This window comes from Rhinatrema bivittatum, chromosome 9, assembly GCF_901001135.1.
Source record: "Rhinatrema bivittatum chromosome 9, aRhiBiv1.1, whole genome shotgun sequence".
NCBI classification, from domain to species: domain Eukaryota; kingdom Metazoa; phylum Chordata; class Amphibia; order Gymnophiona; family Rhinatrematidae; genus Rhinatrema; species Rhinatrema bivittatum.
In genome coordinates, this window is record NC_042623.1 from 37663133 (window position 1) to 37685387 (window position 22255).

A 22255-nucleotide genomic window follows, 5' to 3' on the forward strand; every position below is an offset into this window, starting at 1 on the left:
GTGGCACACTGGGTTATGTACAGTGTCAGTAAAACTTTCTCTGTCTCCATCTGCTGACAGGGATGCAAAACCCAGGAGTCTGGACTGATCTGTGGTACTAAAGGAATGAAAATTAGGTAAGAACCAATTTTCCTATGGCTAAGCAAGATGGACAAAAAACTTTTAGACTGGGAAAAAAAAAAAGAAAGAGTATGTTATTAAGATCATGTGTCAATCAAGAAACACAATTTCACTTTAAAATATATTTTTTATTTTATACAGTATAGAATTTTTAAGAGTCTGTAAACATTAAAAATTTGGTCACCATATATAGTAGAACAAAATAGAATACAGAAGGAATCCATTAGGTGCTCTCTCGATAAACAAACAATTTACAAGAAGGGTGGTAGGCCTGTGTATGACTTATAACATTTGCAACATCAGTTGAAATCAAAGCACCCAAGTGTCAGAACTGGCCACAATATTCTTACATGCTTGGCATACAGAGGAGAGTATTTTAGGGGCATGGAACTGAGAAATTACAGTTTGGTGTATCTAAGATCCTCAGAAATTATCTGTCACTGTTGGAACAATGAAGTATTACAGGACTTCTTTGAGCCAATGGGCTGGATAATGTCTTAAGGTCCGACAGAGGCTCAAACTGAGCTTCTGGTACTGAATGCACTATTGAACACTATTAAAAAAGTGTCCCAGTAGCATAAAATTAAACTTGAGGACCCTCAAGCAACAATTTTAGAAAGTGCTTCCAAAGCTTGGAGAAGAGGTGAGTGGAAGGGAAGGTTCCATTCAGAAGATCCAGGAGTGGCTGCAAGTTGACCATCAACTTTCTTGGCCCTCTTGGGGGCAGAATTTAATGCCACTAAAGGTTCCTCAATTTCAGAATTGGAGAAGGGTTAAAAAAGGAACTAAAAAGAGTTTACATCTACTGACTGAACAAACTGGGATGTACCCTTTTGTTTCCCTGTAGTTTGGCTCCATTTATCCTTTTGATTTGTGGAAATTTGAAGTGGCTACTGTTTGTATAAATGGAGATTTCAGTAACCCAGTCCTTCTGCAAATCCCAAATTCTAGACCACATTATCCAAATTTGGAACCAGGTGCAGGAAAGCCAGGGCTGTCTGTGCCCTCCTGTGGAAATTCAAGACCAGATAATACAACTAGGAGTACCATTGTAACTCATTCAGTGTATAGTACATCTTAAGGAACGGGTTCCCAGACCACTATCTTCTAGAGGAACACTGCTGTTTTAGAAATCACCCTCCTCTGCCGAGTCTGACCCTGACCACTGCCTTCAAAAGACATGACCAACTTTTCTTCAGAGAGGGACCAACCAACTGTTTTGAAAAAGACTATGAGGAGCAGACCAAATGGTAGCTTGAAGTTGTGTGTTCTCTGGTGTGCCTGCTGCAGATTAAAGCTCTGATCTCTTACAACAGGCATTTGTCATTCATTTCAAAAACTTTTAAATGGAGGATAGGGCTAGTCGAAGGAAAAATGAAGGAACTGGAATAAAGTCTTGGTGGTGTAGCTAGAGGCCTGAAAATTTTGATTGAAAATTAGTGGGCACTCCAATAAAGTAGTAGAAGAGGAATTTGAAAAAAAAAATTAATTTTTGCAAACATTGTAATAGCTTGTTTTACAGATCTAGAAATTTTGCGTGATAATTATTGCAGGAAAGCAAATGCCTTCATCTGCATTTTACTGAAGTATCCTCAGCATATTGTTAATGGTTTTAAGACAGTGATCGTACTTGAAGAGGCACCCTGATCCCAGCCCCATTGCATAAGAACAATTTTACACAAGAAAAGAAAGTTTTCTAAAATTAATAATGTTCTATTTGGAGGCCCATACTGCTGGTGCGGCTGCATTTTTTTTATTTTTTGCTCCTCCTAGTCATATGACCATCAACTTGTGTGTCATACTCCAACACTGCAGTGTTGGATATGAGTAAAAGACTGAGCATTGAGCAACAGCCACCATTCTTTTAGGTGAAGTCAAGCCAGTGCTTCCCCCTCAGCCCGGGATCACCGTCCCCTTCTTCCATATCCCAGCACATAATGCCCCATGATCACTATGGGGAGTCGGACTAGGCAGGATGCTGCTGCCGCCAAGTAGACTCCTATCCTGGTGCTCCTCAAACACTCTCTTTCCAAAAAAAAACATTTTCAAAACCTTTAAACCCAAATAACTTTTACTTCAGATTGCCATCGCATGGCTTATCCATTCTCTCATTCACAACCTTGCTTTTCCCTGCCTCCTCCTTTCTGATAAAGTGCTAGCTGAGGGCAAACATATAAGAATTTGCAGGGTGATCCATAAATCAGAACAGGCCAAAAAACACACTAAGGTTTCAGACTGTTTGGCAAAACCGCATTAAGTTGACATGAGGCTGAATACGGCACACAGGCTCCGGGGTTGGTCATCACTAGACTACAGGCACACTAGTGTGTTTCATAATCCCCATGCCTTGTGGGAGGCTTCCTGTCTAAAGAAACACTACTGTCCATACCATCCAAGCACAAAATATACACTTAAAAACATTAAACAACTTACATATATTTCAATCAACTAGTTGAATTGCACTTTGATTCGCTGGAAAATATTGTGATAAAAGTACACATTACATAGAAAGCCCCTGAATTTAGTTCCCTCCTATAGGAACCAGCAGCAGAATTCCCCATTAAAACAGCCCAAAGAAGAGTCCAGTATTATTCTGTCTACAAAAAAAAAAGGCATACATACTGCAGAAGTTTTTATTTTATAGAGGTGGAAATAGCATTTTCTGTTTTAAGGCTTTCATTGTTTTGGGAATCATCTCTACTTGGGAAGGCACATCATCTCTGCCTGGGCACACACACATCTTCTGCTGCCATTCAGAGTGCCATCGAACTGTCTTCTGCAGCCACGGCCCTGACGAGGTGGCACTGCGGAAGCAGGGGTCACCGTATCGTTAGCCTTGAGTTCAGAGCCTTCTCCTCAGAACTTAACATCCCATTCAAGTGCAGAGTGCTATTCCTCGGTAACGTGGTCTTCCTTAGCAGAAGCAACGTTTCTGATCACTAGTTTTAAGGATGGACTGATTCAATTCTAGATCAGCGTGGCCAACGTGTCCTCATCTTCCACCGAGGTACTACGATTCTTTTATAAGAGGCACATGAAATACCACAGCAAACCTGTCCTTGTTGATACAAAATACCAGCCATTGCAGAATCTTTCTGTATGACAGCTACCACCTTTCTTATGAAGGCCCTTGGAATGAAACAGATATTCACATATTCCCCTCAATAAATAACTAAAATCAGACATTTCTTTTCTTAAATTCTCTGTTAAAGGCTCTCTTACTATTTTCCTATATTTATGTAGTGAGGATACTCTTACTGAGCCCCAGTCTCCTCCTGAATCTTGGCAGGCAGATGTCTATATGCATGTGGTGTGCACAGATATCCGCCTAGCCAGAGACAGAGAGTAATTAGCCAATGTCAAATGAACTGCAGCACAGTCCATGGCATCTCACAATGACTGCTATTGACAGAATCACATTTTGAGTCCACTGTGCAGGAAGAGATTCCCTCAGGTGCAATTTTTATATCACTCCCTCAGCATATAGACAGGGGACTATCCCGATGTAGTGTGTTTCGACACATGCATTCACCCACAGTAGCTTCTTCCTCAGTCTAACTTGGAGAAGAGGAGGTATTAGATAAAGCATGGGAACATACACCATTGTGTATGATCTTTAGGAACTGGTCATGACTCGCCATCTGTTTGTAGGTAAAAGCATCACAATGGCCTGCAATGATGCTGAGACTAGGGGAAGAATCAGATCAGCAAGTACAGCAGGAAGCCCTGGCTGAAAAGATTTGGGCTCTCACAGGTGACCAGTGAAGCAGAGGAAGAGGAGGATGTGCACAGTCAGAAAGTATACAGCAAGCAGCAGAGGTGTTCGTGTCCGGGAGTAGAACATGTACTGCAGGAAACGCCTCAAGCCAGAGCTGCTCCGGGTCTGCAACGAGACAAAAGGAGAAATCACAAAGGTGGCAGATACAACCAGGATAACCCGGGTTCTATTCACAGAAAAACCCACAAGAAGGGACATTTTAAGCTCCAGAAGAACGGCTAGAATATGAAATTTCAGGTCAAGAGATTCATAGCTTACCAGCCTGGGATTCATTACAACATCTCTAAAATGGAGCCTCCCCCACCATGGAATCTCTAGGAGCATCTATGTGATACATAGGACTTTGGGGGATTATATTTAGGAAGTTTTATTTCTTAAAATATCTATAGTCTGTGCCATCACAAGCTCTAGGCGAATTACAGCATTACAATCATAAATTTGCTAACACAAAACACATAAGGCAACTAGAGCACGCTGCAATAGGCACTATACAATAATGTAGACGAAGAATACAACGTATGACCAAACATGGAACCACTTAAACCCAATCTTTTTTCCTAACTCAGCAATGCAGATTTTATTTTCTTGGTAGGTATCTGTCCTTCACGGTTCTTTTGGGGAGCTCCAGCTTTTTATTGGCACTTGGGCTTCTCTTGATTTTATAATCCTCAGCTGGCAAAGAGATAAGGCAGCTTGAAAATCAATAACTGCTGGTGGTTTCGTTTGTGATATTGATGGTGTGGGGGGCTCGGTGGAGGAATGCAGCCTGCCACATGGCTCTCTATTTCCAGTGCAGTATCAACCTTAAAAGCTCTTTAAATTATAGTAAGAACACTTCATCTGTTTTTGATTTTTTTCTGGGAGGATACAACAAACTTTAGGTAATTATACTGAGGTTTATACAGGTTTTAGAAGTAATGGATTATTAGCAACCTGGTCACAGGAATTAGGAAGGGACAGCCATTGGAGTTACTAAGGCCCCAGTGTAATAAAACTTGCTGTGCTGTATGCACATGATTCTGCACACACTTTTGTGCATAGAACTGTACTCCCACTGTAGCAAGGAGTTTTATGTATAAAAAAAAAATGTGCACCCAGCTGAGCACTCCTCCATGCAAATCCTGTGCTCATGAAGGCATTGGCTATGATTCCCAAATGTAGAAAGGGGCACAGAATTTATTCATGGTTTTTTAATGTTAGAAATGTACCTCCTGATTAGAAGTGGCATAGTTTTAATGGACTGAAGCTGGAGTTCGTGATGTCTGGGTCCTGTTCTTGGCACACTGTGCATAAAATATGATTTGTGTTTCGGGCACACAATTTGTAGGGGCTCAGCTTTTGTGTCCCCTAACTCATGTTGTGCGCATAACGTTTGTGCACAGAAATCATGTTTTCAGCACCTAAAGAAGCTCAACTTTCACAAGTACATGCGAGGCATCAAATGCACATGTAAGTGGGCCCAGAAAGATTTATGCTAGTATTTATAAAATGTGCGGTGGGAGCCACACAAGTTTACAAAATGCCACATATTTCTGCCCTGAAAGTACACACACACAGATCTGTATCGTAGGAAAATGGATACTTTACCCACTGTATAAAAATACACCTGTATATTTTACTTGCACAATAACCGTAACAGCCCTGAATTAAATGTGCAAGCAGGTATTTTATAAAGGAGGTGTGAAAAATACGTATTTGTGCGTATGCTTGGAAATCACCATTTTGCCAGTACCCCCACCAGTTCACCCAGCCCTCTCCGGCATTTTACCCTGAGCCTCCTCTGGCACTTCACCCAGACCTCCCATCCAAAAAACTGCGAACAGACAAGTCGGATGTCACTTGCGCGAGTTAAGCAGCGGGTGCAAATGCAGACGGAGAAGTTTAGTAATGTATGCGCCTTCGTTGCTTACAAAATTGTAGCTTGTGCATGTACTTCCAAACCCTGACTTGGAACACCCTAAACTGTCCCCCCCTTTTTTTCCCCCGATACCATTTAAGAGTGAAACTGCAAGTACAAGTGTTCTCTCAAGGTTGATAAAGCAGCAGATTTGCACATACATGCTACTTTCATGCATATGTGCTAGTCTTATACATGCAACTCCTGCAAAACTCTGAAAATTACCCCCAATGCGCAGAAACCATAGTTTGTGTGCAGTCAGTGTGGTCTTTGCACACATTTTTAAGTTTAAGTGCTTTTGTTTTTTAAACTCCTGATGTATTGTTGTATCGGGAGTTGACTTTTTTTAAACACGAGTAAAAAAAAGAATGTGCTCTGAACTTCAGTGCACATTTTATTTTGCTTCTGTCTTATTATATTGGGGCCTATATTACTAGACCAGATGCATATATAATGCTCTAACTGTAATGAGTATTTAGATTTCTATTTATATCATAGAAACACCTATAGAATCAAATGTCCCATTTGGGGATCTATAGAAACATCTATAATACAGATATAAAACTTCCCACCTAGTAGTCCAGGGACATACCAAGTGAAAAGTCTGACCTGCAGGATCCACTGAAAAATCTACAGAATGGAAACTTTCACCATGAAAAGATTTGTTGCATTGTTCCCAGGGATGACTTGAGTCTACTGGCCCTGGAATAATCTTGATAAGACTGATATATGGGTCATCAATGCCTGGGAAAACTCCGGAAAATAGTCCTCAGCAAGGGTTTCCAGGGAAGACCTCGAATGCAGAGCTGTCCTTTAAGAGCTTCAAAGCAACATTTACAGATATGGGGTTTTCCCTTGCTATGGACTATAGTAAAAAAAAACAAAACAAAAAAAAAACTATTAGAAAGAACAACTTGTGATTATGGGAACACTTATGAAGAGAGCAATTTTCAGAAGCCATTTGCCTACGTAAATGATCTCTTACCCATGATAAAGCAGAGTTGCTTACCTATAACAGGTGTTCTCAGAGGACAGCAGGATGCTAGTCCTCACACATTGGCGACATCATCCGATTCAGAACGTCCAGAACTTTGATCTCAAAGATTCTAGAACTTTCAGCATGCCCTACTGAGCATGTGCAGCTGTAGTTATCACCCTGCACTCTAGGGCAGAGTTCCTCAGTCCATGATATAGCTCATGCATGGAGAAACCAACTTCTAGGGGAGGCGGGTGGGTTTTGTGAGGATTAACTAACATCCTGCTGTCCTTGGAGAACAGCTGTTACAGGTAAGCAACTTTTCTTTCTCAGAGGACAAGCAGGATCGTAGTCCTTACACATGGGTGATTCCCAAGCTACAGACTGTCTGAGCAGGACAAAGAGGGAAACCACACTGTTTTGAAAGCACCACCTATCTCCTTTTTGCCTGTGAGGCGGCCGATCCACAAAGATGTCTAGGCAGAAAAAGAGTTGGGTTCTACAAAGAGAAAATCATAGAAAAGATTGAGATACAAAACCCTGATGCGTAGCAGAGGTGCCTAAGGCAGGGGGGGGAGTGATGCGAGTGCCGGCAAGAAACACTCCGCATCACAGAAAACATTACAAGCAATAGAAATGAAATGACGGCAGAAGAAGACCAATGGCCCATCTAGTCTGCCCAGCAAGCTTCACACATTTTTTTCTCTCATACTTATCTTTTTCTCTTAACTCTTGGTTCTATTTCCCTTCCACCCCCACCATTAATGTAGAGCGCAGTGATGGAGCTGCATCCAAGTGAAATACCTAGCTTGATTAGTTAGGGGTAGTAGGGGTAGTAACCGCTGCAATAAGCAAGCTACACCCATGTTTATTCCCTTTACCCAGACTATGTCATACAGCCCCTATTGGTTGTTTTTTCTCTCTCCTGCCGTTGAAGCGGAGAGCCATGCTGGTTATGCATTGAAAGTGAAGTATCAGGCCCTTTAGGTTTAGGGTAGTAACCGCCGTAACAAGCCAGCTACTCCCTGCTTTGTGAGTGCGAATCCTTTTTTTTTTTTTTTTTCTTCTCCCCTGCAGTTGAAGCTATTCTGGATATGCGTGAAGCCTCAGCTTTTCTTATTCCCCTGCTGTTGAAGCAGAGAGCTATGCTGGAAATGCTTGATGTATCAGCCTTTCTCCCATGCCATGAAGCAGAGAGCCATGCTGGATATGCATCGAAAGCGAAGTATCAGGCACATTTGGTTTGGGGTAGTAACCGCCGTAATAAGCCAGCTACTCCCCGCTTTGTGAGTGTGAACCCTCTTTTCTTCTCCCCTGCCGTTGAAGCAGAGAACTATGCTGTATATGCTTGGAAAGTGAAGTATTAGGCTTATTTGGTTTGGGGTAGTAACCGCCGTAACAAGCCAGCTACTCCCCTCTTTGTGATTGCAAATCCTTTTTTCCACATTTCCTCTTGCCGTTGAAGCTTAGAGCGATGGTGGAGTCACAGTAAGCATCTGTATGTTTATTTAATAAGGGTATTGTCTCCGGGCAGTAGCCATCGTTCTGGTGAGCCACCCACTCTACATTGGCGGTCTCTTGACTTTATGGATCCACAGTGTTTATCCCATGCCCCTTTGAAGTCCCTCACAGTTCTGGTCTTCACCACTTCCTCCGGAAGGGCATTCCAGGCATCCACCACCCTCTCCGTGAAGAAATACTTCCTGACATTGGTTCTGAATCTTCCTCCCTGGAGCTTCAAATCGTGACCCCTGGTTCTGCTGATTTTCTTCCTATGGAAAAGGTTTGTCGTTGTCTTTGGATCATTAAAACCTTTCAAGTATCTGAAAGTCTGTATCATATCACCTCTGCTCCTCCTCTCCTCCAGGGTGTACATATTTAGATTCTTCAATCTCTCCTCGTACGTCATCTGATGAAGATCCTCCACCTTCCTGGTCGCCCTTCTCTGTACCGCTTCCATCTTGTCTTTGTCTTTTTGAAGATATGGTCTCCAGAACTGAACACAGTACTCCAGGTGAGGCCTCACCAAGGACCTGTACAGGGGAATAATCACTTCCCTTTTCTTACTCGATATTCCTCTTTCTATGCAGCCCAGCATTCTTCTGGCTTTTGCTATCGCCTTGTCGCATTGTTTCGCAGACTTCATATCATTAGATACTATCACCCCAAGGTCCCTCTCCTGCTCCGTGCACATCAGCCTTCCCCCCCCCATCGAATACATTTCATTCGGATTTCCACTCCCCATATGCATGACTTTGCATTTCTTTGCATTGAATCTCAGCTGCCATGTCTTCCACCACTCTTCCAGTTTCCTTAGATCCCGTCTCATTCTCTCCACTCCTTCCGGCGTGTCCACTCTGTTGCAGATCTTAGTGTCATCCGCAAAGAGACAAACCTTACCTTCAATCCCGTCCGCAATGTCGCTCACAAAGATATTGAACAGGACCGGTCCCAACACCGATCCTTGTGGTACACCACTTATAACCGCTCTCTCCTCAGAGAAGGTTCCATTTACCATCACACATTGTCTTCTGTCCGTCAACCAATTTGCAATCCAGGTCACCACATCGGCACTCACTCCCAAGCTTCTCGTTTTATTCACCAGTCTCCTGTGCGGAACCGTATCAAAAGCTTTGCTGAAATCCAAGTATATGATATCAAGTGCTCTTCCTTGATCCAATTCCTTGGTTACCCAGTCAAAAAAGTCAATCAGATTTGTCTGACAGGATCTTCCCCTGGTGAATCCATGTTGCCTCTGGTCCATCGATTCTCCGGACTGTAGATTGTTCACTATTCTCTCTTTCAGCAGTGACTCCATTACTTTTCCCACCACCGAAGTGAGGCTAACTGGTCTGTAGTTTCCAGCCTCCTCTCTATTGCCACTCTTGTGAAGCGGGACCACCACCGCTCTTCTCCAATCACTCGGCACCACTCCCGTTTCTAGGGATCTATTGAACAGGTCACACAGCGGAGCCGCCAGAACATCTCTGAGCTCCCTCAATATCCTTGGATGAATACCATCAGGCCCCATGGCTTTGTCCACTTTCAGGTTCTTTAGCTCTTCCCACACATTTTCTACTGTGAAAGGATTTTCATCTATTCCACTTCCCTCCAGTTTCTTGATGTGTAGAGATGGTCCTTCTCCAGGGTCTTCTTTAGTGAACACAGAGCTGAAGTATTCGTTTAATATTTCTGCCATTTCTTCGTCACTCTCCACACATTGATCATTACCACCTTTCAATTTTGCTATACCACTTTGGACCTTTCTCTTTTCGCTGATGTATCTGAAAAATGTTTTGTCACCATTTTTTATCTCCTTGGCAATCCTCTCCTCCGCTTGACTTTTTGCCAACTTGATTAATTTCTTTGTCTCCCTCAGTTGATTCAAATATGCTTCTTTGTGCTCCTCCCTTTGGGATCTTTTATATATCTTGAATGCTGTTCTTTTAGCTTTAATTTTGTCAGCCACCTCCTTTGAGAACCAGATAGGTTTCAGTTTCCTTTTGCTTTTCTTTACATTTCTAACATATAGAGTAGTTGCCTTGGTGATTGCTCCTTTTAGATTGGTCCACTGCTGATCCACATCTCTCTCGTTCTCCCATCCTTTTAGTTCTTCCTCCAGGTACTTACCCATTTCCTCAAAGTCTGTGTTTTTGAACTGTAAAACTCTGGTCTTTGTGGTTCTTTTCCCTATTCTTTTATTGATATTAAACCATACCGTTTGATGGTCACTGCTGCTGAGGTGGGCGCCCACCTGGACATCTGAGACATTATCTGCATTAGTGAGCACTAAGTCGAGTATAGCTCCTTCTCTCGTGGGTTCCAACACCATTTGTTTGAACAAAGATACTTGCATGGCATCCACTATCGCTCTACTATTTTTAGTTTCTGCAGATGGGATTTTCCAGTCTACATCTGGCATATTAAAGTCACCCACGATCACCACTTCTCCCTTCTTACCTATCTTATGGATGTCTTCAACCAGCTCTCTGTCCAGCTCTTCCTTTTGGTTTGGAGGCCTGTAAACCACTCCAATATAAATGGATGCTCCGTCATCTTTTTTTAGGTCGAGCCATAGAGCTTCTTCCTTACCCCAACTTCCTTGTAGCTCAGTTGCTTGGATGTTTTGTCTGACATAAAGAGCCACACCTCCCCCTTTTCTATCCTTTCTGTCCTTCCTTAACAAGTTGTAGCCTGGTATTGTTGTATCCCATTCATGAGATTCTGTGAACCATGTTTCTGTTATAGCAACAATGTCTAATTCTGCCTCAGCCATTAGGGCCTGCAGATCTGGGATTTTATTTCCCAAACTATGAGCATTTGTGGTCATTACCTTCCAGGTACTCTCTTTAAGGTTATTGCATTTCCTGGACTCCTTATAAGATATTAGTTGAGATTTGTTATTCACTTCACTCTTTCTTTTTGTAGTTGTGCCACTGTTGACAGAGTTATTCCTCTCAATTAGATTTTTCTTTTGGTTATGGATCCTGAAATACTGCATGCATTGTGTTTTTTCCCTCTTTTCTGGTAACACTTCAATGTTTTTCTCATGAACTTCTTCAGTTTTTAATATAGAGAAGGCTTGTTCTTTTTGCATTTGGTACATGGTGTGTCTCCTCATCACAGGTCTAATTCTACCAGAGCCCACTGTATTCCTGGATTTTAAAGAGTTTCTTAATGACCTGTTTGAGTGGGGGGTATACCTGTTGACTGCTCTTCTGTCAAGAATGGGTGACTGTGGGTCCTTCCTGAGCCTAATGAATTTCCTTTTCTTGACTCCTGGTTTTTCTGTGATATTGGGGAATTATTTTCTGAGTAATGCAATGTGGGTGTATTATTTTTAATTGAAGCTAATTGATTTTTAATGTCAGTCAACTCCTTTTTCAGGGAAGAGAGTTGTGCACAAATTGGGCAAGCTCTAAGTTTCCAGATGCTTTCCCTCAGAATAAAGGCTCCACAGCAGTTACATTGGATAGTCCTCATCCTGGTAATTTATGATTTGTATGTCCTTGACTGTTACCAATGTACTAATTTATGTCGCTGCCTATGGCAAGTTAGGCAGTCTTTATTAGAAAACAAGCCCCAGGGGTGGGTGGGTAGAGGGGTAGGGTGGGTGGGAGTTAAACAGTTAAGCCTGGGACAAGCTGGGTAAAGCAGGGCACTTCTGGACGGTTATCTTTGCTTTTTGTGTTTTAAAAAACAGTCTATGCCCCAATATTTTAGTTTGAATAGATTATTTCTGCCAGCTAACCCCAAAACAGAGAGATTATAACAGTTTACAAGCTGGAGAGAGTTTTTGTTGGGGGGGGGGGTTCTAACTTTGTGCAACAAACAGCAATTTAACTTACTAGAAAATTATTATCTTACTATAAAGAAAATTAAAACAGTCAGGAATTAGGCACAGAGGCTTTCTGCACAAATACAAAGCAGTAAGCACTGTGCAAGCAAACAGCAAATGAACTTACTGGAATAATATCTTACTATACTTACTATAAAGAAATGTTTCGGATCAGTAAACCCTGACAATGACAGTAGGTCTACAACCTCCTGGATACAGGAAAAAGTCTGGAGATGTAAACAAGAGAAGAACTCTTTGACAAAGACCGCATAGTTTCCTTTGGTGTTACAAGAGAACCGAAAAGCCAACTGCGGCCCGAAAGCTTTCCAGAAAACTGTGGTCCACTGGCATCTAAAGGACAGAATGCATTTGTAGAAGTGTGCCCCATGTTTGGCCGACAGGCACAATGAGCACAAAAATCCAAGTAACGCTTGGAAGAATAATCAGCACCACGTAGGGTCTGAGACACACTATGAGCCAAAGCACCAGACATAGCTGGCCACACAGGACAGCATCAAGAGTTTCAGGGGATGAAAGGCAACCCCTGAATGGGATCACTAGTCCAAACCCCTGAGCATGAAGATAAGTTCGGCCGGAAGCTCACCCACATTGCACCCTATCAAGGGCAGGGCTACCCATCCTGTCTACAGGATAGTTCAGATGAGCAGGAAGGCGCTTTGGACAACCCAGTGAAGTGAGAAAAGCTAAAGGCAGTACTGGCCAGAACTTGATAAAAATATAGGGGGAAAAGTGGTGTATCATTTTCTGCAGGCATACACTAAGATATCCACAAATGCCCTAGCTTTTCTTCCCCTCCCCTCGACATTCCAGCTGGAAGTCGGAAGGAGCGAGGAACTCAAGGAGGCAGACTGCTGGACTGCAGGGGTAAGAACAAGTCGCTAGGTTGCATATCTCAACCCCAAGCAAATAACTCACTGCCAATGCCAGGAGGGAATTTCCCACCAAGACAGAATCCTCAGCCTGCTTAGAACAGCTGAAACTTAGAGCAAAAGTTAAGTATACACAAATTCAAAACTTTTGAGAAGTTTCCCAAATTTTCAGTTCTACGTGAAGATGAATGAGATGGAATCTTTAATAATCTTGAGACTGCACTGCTTCCACATGACTAACAGAAGTCGTCAAGTCGGAAATCTTTTTCTCGCATTGCTGCAATCTAGAATCTTGAACAGATACTTTAGCATATGTATCCAAAGTAAGAACCAATATTTAGGCATTTTATATACTGTCGTTTCAAAAGAAGATCACAACGGTTTACAAAAAACAATATTCATTTTCTAGGTCAAGAGTCATAATCTAGGTCTCTATAACAACAACAACAAATACATGTTCTAGGTCAACATAATATCAGATACAAGCTAATTAGAGGTCAGGACAGTAGTTTGTAATATGTAAGATCCACTTCAGTGATCTTCATGGATTAGTCTGTAATTTGTCATAATATTCTTTACATCGCTCATTACTTTTGCTCATTCTACTGATTTTGTCTGATTCTTGATGGTGAAGTTAGATTCATATTGATACTGTAAGTTAAATCGTATACATTTTTGAAGAGCCAGGTCTTTAGTTCACATTTGAAACTCCTTCTTGCCTGTTATCAGGTGTAATGTCTCTGGTAGTGAGTTCCACAATATGGGACCCGCTATGGAAAACATTCGGTCTCTTATTTGTTTTAGGCGTGTACTCCGCACTGTAGGCACAGTTAATAGTCTTTTGTTTGGCAATCTTAATGTCCGCTGGGGTGTGTATGGTTGAAGTGTCACTCCTAATAAGTAGGGATTTGAGTCATATATATTAAAAATTGTTAGTACTTTGTAATGAATTCTTGATTGTACTGGCAGCCAGTGCAATTCAATCAGTGAGGGGGTGATGTGTTCAAATTTCCTTACCCCTAACAGAAGTCTTGCTGAGGCATTTTGTAATAACTGTAGAGGTTTTAATAGACCTAATAGAAGAGAGCTACAGTAATCATTGTTTGAAAATATTAGTGTTTGTAAAACAGTGCTGAAGTCTTGTAAGGTTAATAATGGTTTCAACCGATGCAATATTCTCAGTTTGGAGTATCCTGATTTAATTAATATGCTTATGTGCTTTTTCATTGTCAAGTTCTCATCGATTTTATTCCTAAGTACCGTACTTGATCTGAGGGTGTAATGTTAAAAGTACCCAAGTCTAGAGATGGTGGTTTGACTATGGCGCAGCAAGGATAGAGCACCACTTGTTAGAGTCGGTGGCTGCGTGCTGCCAAAAAGCAATCACAGAGCGTGTGATGATGCCTTCCTTGCCAAGACTCCCTAGCACCTTATGGTGCAGAACAGACGAGGAGGCTGATACCTTGACGTGACGATGGCAAAACCCTGGCATGGCTGTGTACTGCACAGAGAGAGTGCCAACTGCCAGTGCCCAAGGTGCTTAGAGTAGATGACCCCTCCCATACCCGACTATGCATGCTGTGCTCTAATGCCCAATGGAGTGAACAGGATCCCCAACACAACTGGGGCTCTGATTATGGCATGGCAGGTGGAGTTCTATGGAGTCACCCCCATTTTACCCTCAGTACCTGATAACGCTCCAAGAGGTTGAACACAGCCCTTGAAATTGTATTGTGAATGGCTCACTGCCGTTTCCCTTACGGAATGGCAGCAACGAAGTCCATGGTGACCGACGGTGCCCATGGTGCTCTGTGGTAGTGTCCTGCGTCATCCACCGCATTCACTGGTGCCCACTGTGATGTCGGCACCCATGGGGCCCATAGCACTCTTGTACATCAATAGCACCAAATGATGCTGCACCCAGGACTTCAATGGCACTTGACCAGTCTTGACCAGTTCAACTGTATATAACGCCATCTCCTGTACCCCAGATGACAGCCCAGCAGCATTGAGGGACCCCAGTGCCCAAAGGCATCGATGGACCTGTGGTACCGAGGATGCCAGGGGCACTTGCATGCAGAGGTTCTGCGGCCCCAATACGGCTCATCGGTGCCCAAAGGAACCAATGACCACTGGTGCCTTTGACAGTTCCCCTTGGCTCACCTGTATGTCTGAGGGCATCAATGCTGCAAGCTCGATGGCATCCCTCGCCAGCGGCTATGGCTAACAATAGCCTTGACATCATCTTTAGCGCTCATTTGTACCAAAGGTACACGAAGCCAGGCAGAGCCTTCGATGCTCCCCGATCCCAGTGGCTCAGGGCCCTCTAATATCATCGGCATCCATGGTGCTTGATAGCCATAGGCTAGTGATGGGACAGCACAATGCCCTTCTCTGCCCCATCTGGACACCGCAAAGGAGCGTCGAGGGCACCAGACTACTGCACTTGGATGCCTCAACGTTCCAGGGTGCCTTAGGTAGATGGCAACCCCGGCGTTCAACAGCATCAAGTTCACTGAAACTCCTGTCACTCGAGGGCTTCAGTACACAAGGGCTTTCAGTACTCAAGGGCTCCCAGTGGTCAATGGCCTCAAGAGCGACCAGGGCGCTCAGTGGTGATCCCAGTTCCTCGTCGACGGTGCTCGACATCGTTGAGAGCGGCAACAAATGGCATTGCTGGCCAACATGCCTGATGGCCTACATGGTGGCCCTGCACTGCGATGGCATCGAGGGTGGCCATGGCATTGAGCCAGCTCCTCACCACGATGACATTGAAGGTAGCCATGGCAGCAAGGCCACGCACCTCGATAGCATCAAGGGCAGCTCTGATGGTGAAGGGGACCATGGTGCTCGATGACAGGCCTGGTCCCCGTCACTAGAGGTCAGTGCCGCTACTCTGCCACATCGAGATCCAAGGTGCCCGATGATGCTAAGGTAGATGCCGTTCCTCCCGTGCATCGAGGCTCTATGGCGCCTTCAGACGCCAATGGTACAGAAGGCCCAGCCAGTGCACTTGAAGCATGCATGACGCTTGCTGATGCCAATGTGGCCCTTATGGCATTGAGAGTGGTCCCACACCTCAGTGGCATCGAAGGCACCTCTGCACCTCAACGGTGTTAAAGGTAACCATGGCACTCAATGGCATTCCTAGTCCCCGATGTGGTCTTGATGTGTCAGATCATCGGTGCACTGGTCACAGATGTGCACGTGCAACTGATATGGAGCATGGCTGCTTGCCCAGGCTTCGGCTCACAGGAGGGGAGGCTACATCTTCCAGGGCTCAAACCCATGGAGACTAGTTCCTTTGAATGTGGGGAGGATGAGCTCTCACCTCCATAGGAATGGTGTGGTCCTCAATCTCTTCACTGCCGGAACCTCCATCAATGACAATTGATAGATGAAATGACATGGAACTCCTGCCCAGGTAGAACTCGGGCAAGTCCCCAGGCTCAGTGGCCTACATGGATCACCCACAGGATTGCATTCTGTCAGTCCTGCCAGCACCTGGCAAAGGTTCGAAAACAGACAGAGCAAGGAAAGGACACATTAAACTGCAGGTGAAGGGATAGTATTAGACTCTGCTGGGCTGCACAGCGATTAAGGCCTACCATGCGGCTGGCAGACACTGGAAAGAGGAGGAAAAAAGGATAAGAAAAAAAGAAAAAAACCCTACTGTAAGGTAAAGGAAAGAAAAACAGCTGCAGCTCTAAAAAAGATCAATTTAGGAAACTGTGAGGAGAGGGCAATGCCGAATACCGTGACACATACGGCTCCCGTGACCACACGCTCTGCAGAAAAAGAGAGACTGAGGGACTCTGCCTAGGGGGCAGGGTGATAACTACAGCTGCACATGCTCAGTAGGGCATGTTTGAAAGTTCTAGATGATGTCACCTATGGGTGAGGACTAACATCCGGCTTGACCTCGGAGAAAATATTTGAAAATTGCCCACCCTGTACACAGGTAAACGTATGCACATTTTATCCCATGCGTGGAGGCACTCCTGGGGGCAGGGTTTAGGTGAGGAATGTAATAGTGCGACTTGTTTTGCATTTTCAAAACCGGGCGCATTGCTTTTCAGGGAAAAAGTATCTGCCAGAAAATCAGAGGCAGGTACTTTACCTCGAGACAATGTTCAAAGGGAATGAGCACATGGAATCTCCCCAGAGGACTAGTTAGTGCAAAGCCTTTTGGGAAAAAGTAGCCACATACTTTGCATGGAACCCCCCCCAGAATATGATAACCCAATAGCAAATATGTAAGAATACATACATTTAAAAAAGAGGATGACACCGAATGTTTAATGCCTGGTTCTGGAATCTGTGAATGACTGTTTTACAATGCTATGCTGGACACATGCTTGTTTCCCTTACCTTGCTAAGTGTGCTCTCCATGGGTTCAATCAGCAGTGAGTGCTCGTGGGACGAAGACATATCAGGACTGTGGTCGTGCGCCCACTCGCTCGATTCGGACCTGCAACACAAGTTCAAATTACCAATTCAGTAATCCCAAGCCTATAATCACAAGGGGGAAATGAAAGGGTACACCCCCCCCCCACCTCCGTTCAGCAGTCCCACACCTGCAAATCACCAGAGAGATATGACACGTGACAATATAGGTGCACACGCAGTCACCAATCCCACAAACAAGAGGCACACCAATTTAAATATCTCCATCCACAATTTCAAACCTATAATCCGCAAAGAAGTACAGCGGCTTCAAAAGAAAATTGGCTCTTACCTGATAATTTTCGTTCCTGTAGTACCAGGGATCAGTCCAGACTCCTGGGTTTTGCCTCCCCTCCAGCAGATGGAGACAGAGAAAGTTTGACAGACTCTGCCTTATATGCCAGGGTGCCACCCACAATCTGCCAGTATTACTCAGTGTCAAAGCAGAATGGATCAAAACCAAACTAACTATATACATGAACCATAAACCGGAACGGGATCACTAATCCCAACTGTGTACCAAACCCATTAATTAGGGTAAAGAAGATTGATCTGCAGACCAGAAAGTAAACAAATGTGGAAAGAGCAGACTCTCCATTACCTCTATACGCCAAGCAGGTGGGACTCTGGACTGATCTGTGGTACTATAGGAACGAAAATTATCAGTTAAGAACCAATTTTCTTTTCCCTGTACGTATCCAGATCAGTCCAGACTCCTGGGATGTACCAGAGCTTTTTTTTTCCTGGGATGGGATCCGGAGAAGCCCGCTCTCAGCACACCTCCTCCAAATCCTCCCGCAGCAGGGTCCTGGACATCCAGCCTGTAATGCCTAGCAAAAGGTATGTAAGGATTTCCAAGTAGCTGCTCTGCAAATCTCCTGCGGTGAAACCTGTTGACATTCCGCCCAGGAAGCCGCTTGAGAATGGGTAGAATGTGCCTGAAGTCCTAGTGGCAAGGACTTACCAAGTAGCAAATATGCAGAATTTATAGCTTCTTTCAGCCATCAGGCCATCGTGGTCTTAAATGCCATATTGCCCCTTTTTGGGCCACTCCAGAGCACAAAGATGATTTGAGACCCGAAAACTGTTGGTAACTTCCAAATAAAGGAGTAATGCCCTGCGAACATCCAACTTCCTTAAATCCTTAGAAAGGGGATCTGACCGGTCCAGATCCAAAAAGGACAGGAGCGCCACTGATTGATTCAAATGAAATGAGGAAACTACTTTTGGAAGAAAGAAAGGAACCATTCGCAAGGATACTCCAGAATCAGAAATCCTTAAGACAGGGTCGCTGCACGATAATGCCTGAAGCTCGGACACTCTGTGAGCCGAAGAAATTGCCACTAGAAACACTACTTTCAAACTGAGATCTTTCAACGTCGCCCTTTTTAAAGGTTCAAAGGGCGCAGCACACAAGGCAGTGAGGATTAAGTTCAAGTTCCAAGACGGACAAGGATGTCTTACTGGCGGAAGCAAATGATTCGCTCCCCGAAGAAAGCAAGACACATCTGGATACGCAGCCAGCTCTACCCCCTGTATGGTACCATGTAAACAACCAAGGGCGTCTATCTGCACCCTCAAGAACTACACAATAAGCCCTTAGCTAACCCAGCTTGAAGGAAACACAAAATGTCTGGCACGGATGCTCGGGTAGGAACAATCTGTCGCTCCACACACCAAGATTTGAAGACCTTCCATATCCAGACATAAGACAGGGAAGTGGAAGTTTTACGTGACCTCAAAAGTGTAGTTACTACCGCGTCTGAATACCCTTTGTCCTTCAGCCGCTGCCTCTCAAAAGCCATGCCGCTAGAGAGAAGCAATTGCCTAGTCGAAACAGACTGGTCCCTGATGCAGCAGACCTGGAAGATTCAGAAACCGCAGGGGACCCGCCATCGCTAGACTGACTAGATCCACAAACACAAAAATGACAGCAGAAGAAGACCAAACGGCACATCCAGTCTGCCCAGCAAGTTTTCACACTTATCTGTTACTCTTGGCCCTTATTAGTAACTTTTTGGTTCTAGTTACCTTCCACCCCTGCCATTGATGTAGAGAGCAGTGCCAAAACTGCATCTAAATGAAGTATCTAGCGTAACTGGTTAGGGGGTAGTAACCGCCACAATAAGCAAGCTACTCCCACGCTTGTTTACCCAGCCTGTGCAATTCTGTCCTTGTTGGTTTTTGTCTGAATATAAATCCTCTTTTCTTCATTCCCCCTGCCGTTGAAGCAGTGAGCTGCACTGGATATGTATTCCAAATGAAGTATCAGGCTTAATTGATTCGGGGTAGTAACGGCTGTAACAAACAAGCTACACCTATGCTTATTTGCTTTCCCAGACTATGCAATTTGGTTCTTGTTGGTTGTTGTCTGAATGTAAATCTTCTTATCTTCATTCCCCCCTGCCATTGAAGCAGAGAGCTAACCATGGACGACACGGCCATTCTGGAGCCACCAGAATCACTTCAGCCGGGTGTAGTTCTATTCGCCTGAGCACTTTGCCAATTAGAGGCCAAGGCGGGAATACATAGAGCAGGACATTCGACGGCCAGGGAAGCACCAGAGCATCTACTCCCTCTGCTCCCGTGTTCCTGCGGTGAGCACAGAAGCGTGGGGCCTTGGCATTCTGGAACGTCGCCATGAGATCCAAGCAAGGCGTGCCCCACTTGTCGCAGATGAGCTGAAAAGCCTTGTCGGCCAACTTCCACTCCCCGGGATCGAAGTGATGTCGACTGAGGAAATCCGCGTGAACGTTGTCGACACCGGCTATGTGGGACGCCGCTATGCTGACCAACCTATCAGTTGACAAGCTTCTAATGCCACGGGTTGGCTTTTTGTTCCTCCTTGGCAATTGATATATGCCACCGTGGTCGCATTGTCCGATAACACTCTGACCGATTTCCCCTGGAGGATCGGAAAGAAGGCTTGTAATGCCAGTCGTACTTGCCCTGGTCTCCAGATGATTGATGAACCAGCAAGACTCCTCTAGAGACCATCGGCCCTGCATGGACTTCCCCAGACACACTGCTCCCCAACCAGAAAGACTCGCATCCATGGTGACTACTGTCCATTCTGGAACCACCAGGGGAACTCCGCAACTCAAGTTGCTCAAGAGAAGCCACCAATCCAGGCTGGACCATGCGTCCTCTGTCAGAGGCAGGGGTAGATGAAATTGTTTGGAAACTGGATTCCACCGGGAAAGCAATGCTGATTGTAAAGGACGCATGTGCGCAAAGGCCCATGGAAAATGAAATAAATAAATAAATAAATGGAACCAGTTCCAGCTTAGACGTCATTGAGCCCAGGATCCACAAGTAATCCCAGACTGTCGGAGGATGCTTGGACAACAAGACTTGAATTTCGCCTTGTAACTTGGTGATGCATTTGGACGTCAGAAACACCCTTCCCTGTTGCATGTCGAATAAAGCTCCCAGAAATTCCAAAGACTGGGAAGGAATTAGCGACTCTTGGCAAGGTTGACAACCCACCCGAGCGCTCATAGTAGCTGAAGCACCCGGTGGATCGCTGAGTGGCAAAGCTCTTCTGACTTCACATGAATCAGCCAGTCGTCCAGGTACAGATGTACCAACAATCCTTCCTTGCGCAGTTGTGCCGCAGCCATCACCACCATTATCTTGGTAAATGTCCTGGGCGCTGTAGCAAGACCAAAAGGCAGAGCTTGGAACCGATAATGATGTCCCAGAATAGAAAACCTCAGGAACTTCTGGTTGTCAGCCTGGACTGCGATGTGTAAGTATGCTTCCGTTAGATCTAGGGAAGCAAGAAATTCCCCGAACTGATGCAATAATGGACCGCAGCGTCTCCATGCGGAAGCGGGGTATCTGAAGACATTTGTTTACCCGCTTTAAATCGAGAATGGGCTGAAAGGTTCCCTCTTTTTTTGGAACGACAAAGTAGATGGAGTAGTGTCCCTTTCGTTGCTGCAATGGAGGCACTGGCACGATTGCGCCAAGGTCGATGAGGCGTTGCAACGTGTCTTGTACTGCCAGACGCTTCATCGCATAGCTGCATGGAGAAACCAGGAACTGGTGTCGGAGCAGACGTGCAAAATCTAAAGCGTAGCCGCGTCTTATTAAGAGAGGACCCACTGGTCCGATGTGAGTTGGCCCACTCCTCGTAAAACAGGGACAGTCTGCCCCCTACAACCGGAACCGAGGAATGGACCGGCTGCACATCATTGCGGGGGCTTACCTCCCTGTGCGGACTGCGCTTTTCCAGGTCTACCGAAATGACGCCCACGAAAGGACTGAGACCATGGCTGCTGTCTGCCTGAATTCTGCCAGAGGAAGAGGACGTTCGGGGCGCTTGAGCTCTTCGACACCCGCGAAAGCGAGACCTCGAGGAAAAAGACCCTCTCGACCTTGGCTTATCTTCTGGTAGCCGATGTATCTTGTACTCGCCCAAGGACTGGATCATGTCCTCCAATTCCTTCCCAAACAGTAGTTTGCCTTTAAAAGGCAGGGACCCCAATTGGGATTTAGAAGATACATCTGCAAACCAATTTCTTAAGCACAACTATCTATGTGCCGAGACAGCGGAAACCATGGACCTATCAGACGTCCGTAAGAGGTCATAAAGGGCATCCGCGCTATAAGTGATCACAGCTTCAAGACGCCCAGCCTGAAGAGCTTCTCCTTCAGACAGTGATTCATTGGCCTGTAACTGTTGTATCCAGCGTAGGCCCGCTCTCAAAGAAAAATTGCTACACATCACTGCTCGAAGTCCCAGTGCAGAGACCTTGAAGATCTTCTTAAGCTGTAGCTCCAGCTTCCGATCCTGCATATCCGT

General features: G+C 44.9%; 1 protein-coding gene across 2 annotated transcripts in view; it reads right to left on the reverse strand.

Annotated features, from left to right (window-relative positions):
• Positions 1-227: 227 nt before the first annotated feature.
• The window catches only part of GOLGB1 (golgin B1), a 137418-nt gene continuing 115390 nt past the window's right edge, over positions 228-22255 (reverse strand). For both annotated transcript variants that reach the window (XM_029616979.1, XM_029616978.1), the window contains 2 exons: positions 17371-17470; positions 228-4003 (listed from right to left, as the gene is read on the reverse strand). In XM_029616979.1, the coding sequence (XP_029472839.1) occupies positions 3869-4003; positions 17371-17470 (235 nt within the window). In that variant the 3' untranslated portion in view covers positions 228-3868. The remainder of the gene's footprint in view (positions 4004-17370; positions 17471-22255) is intronic.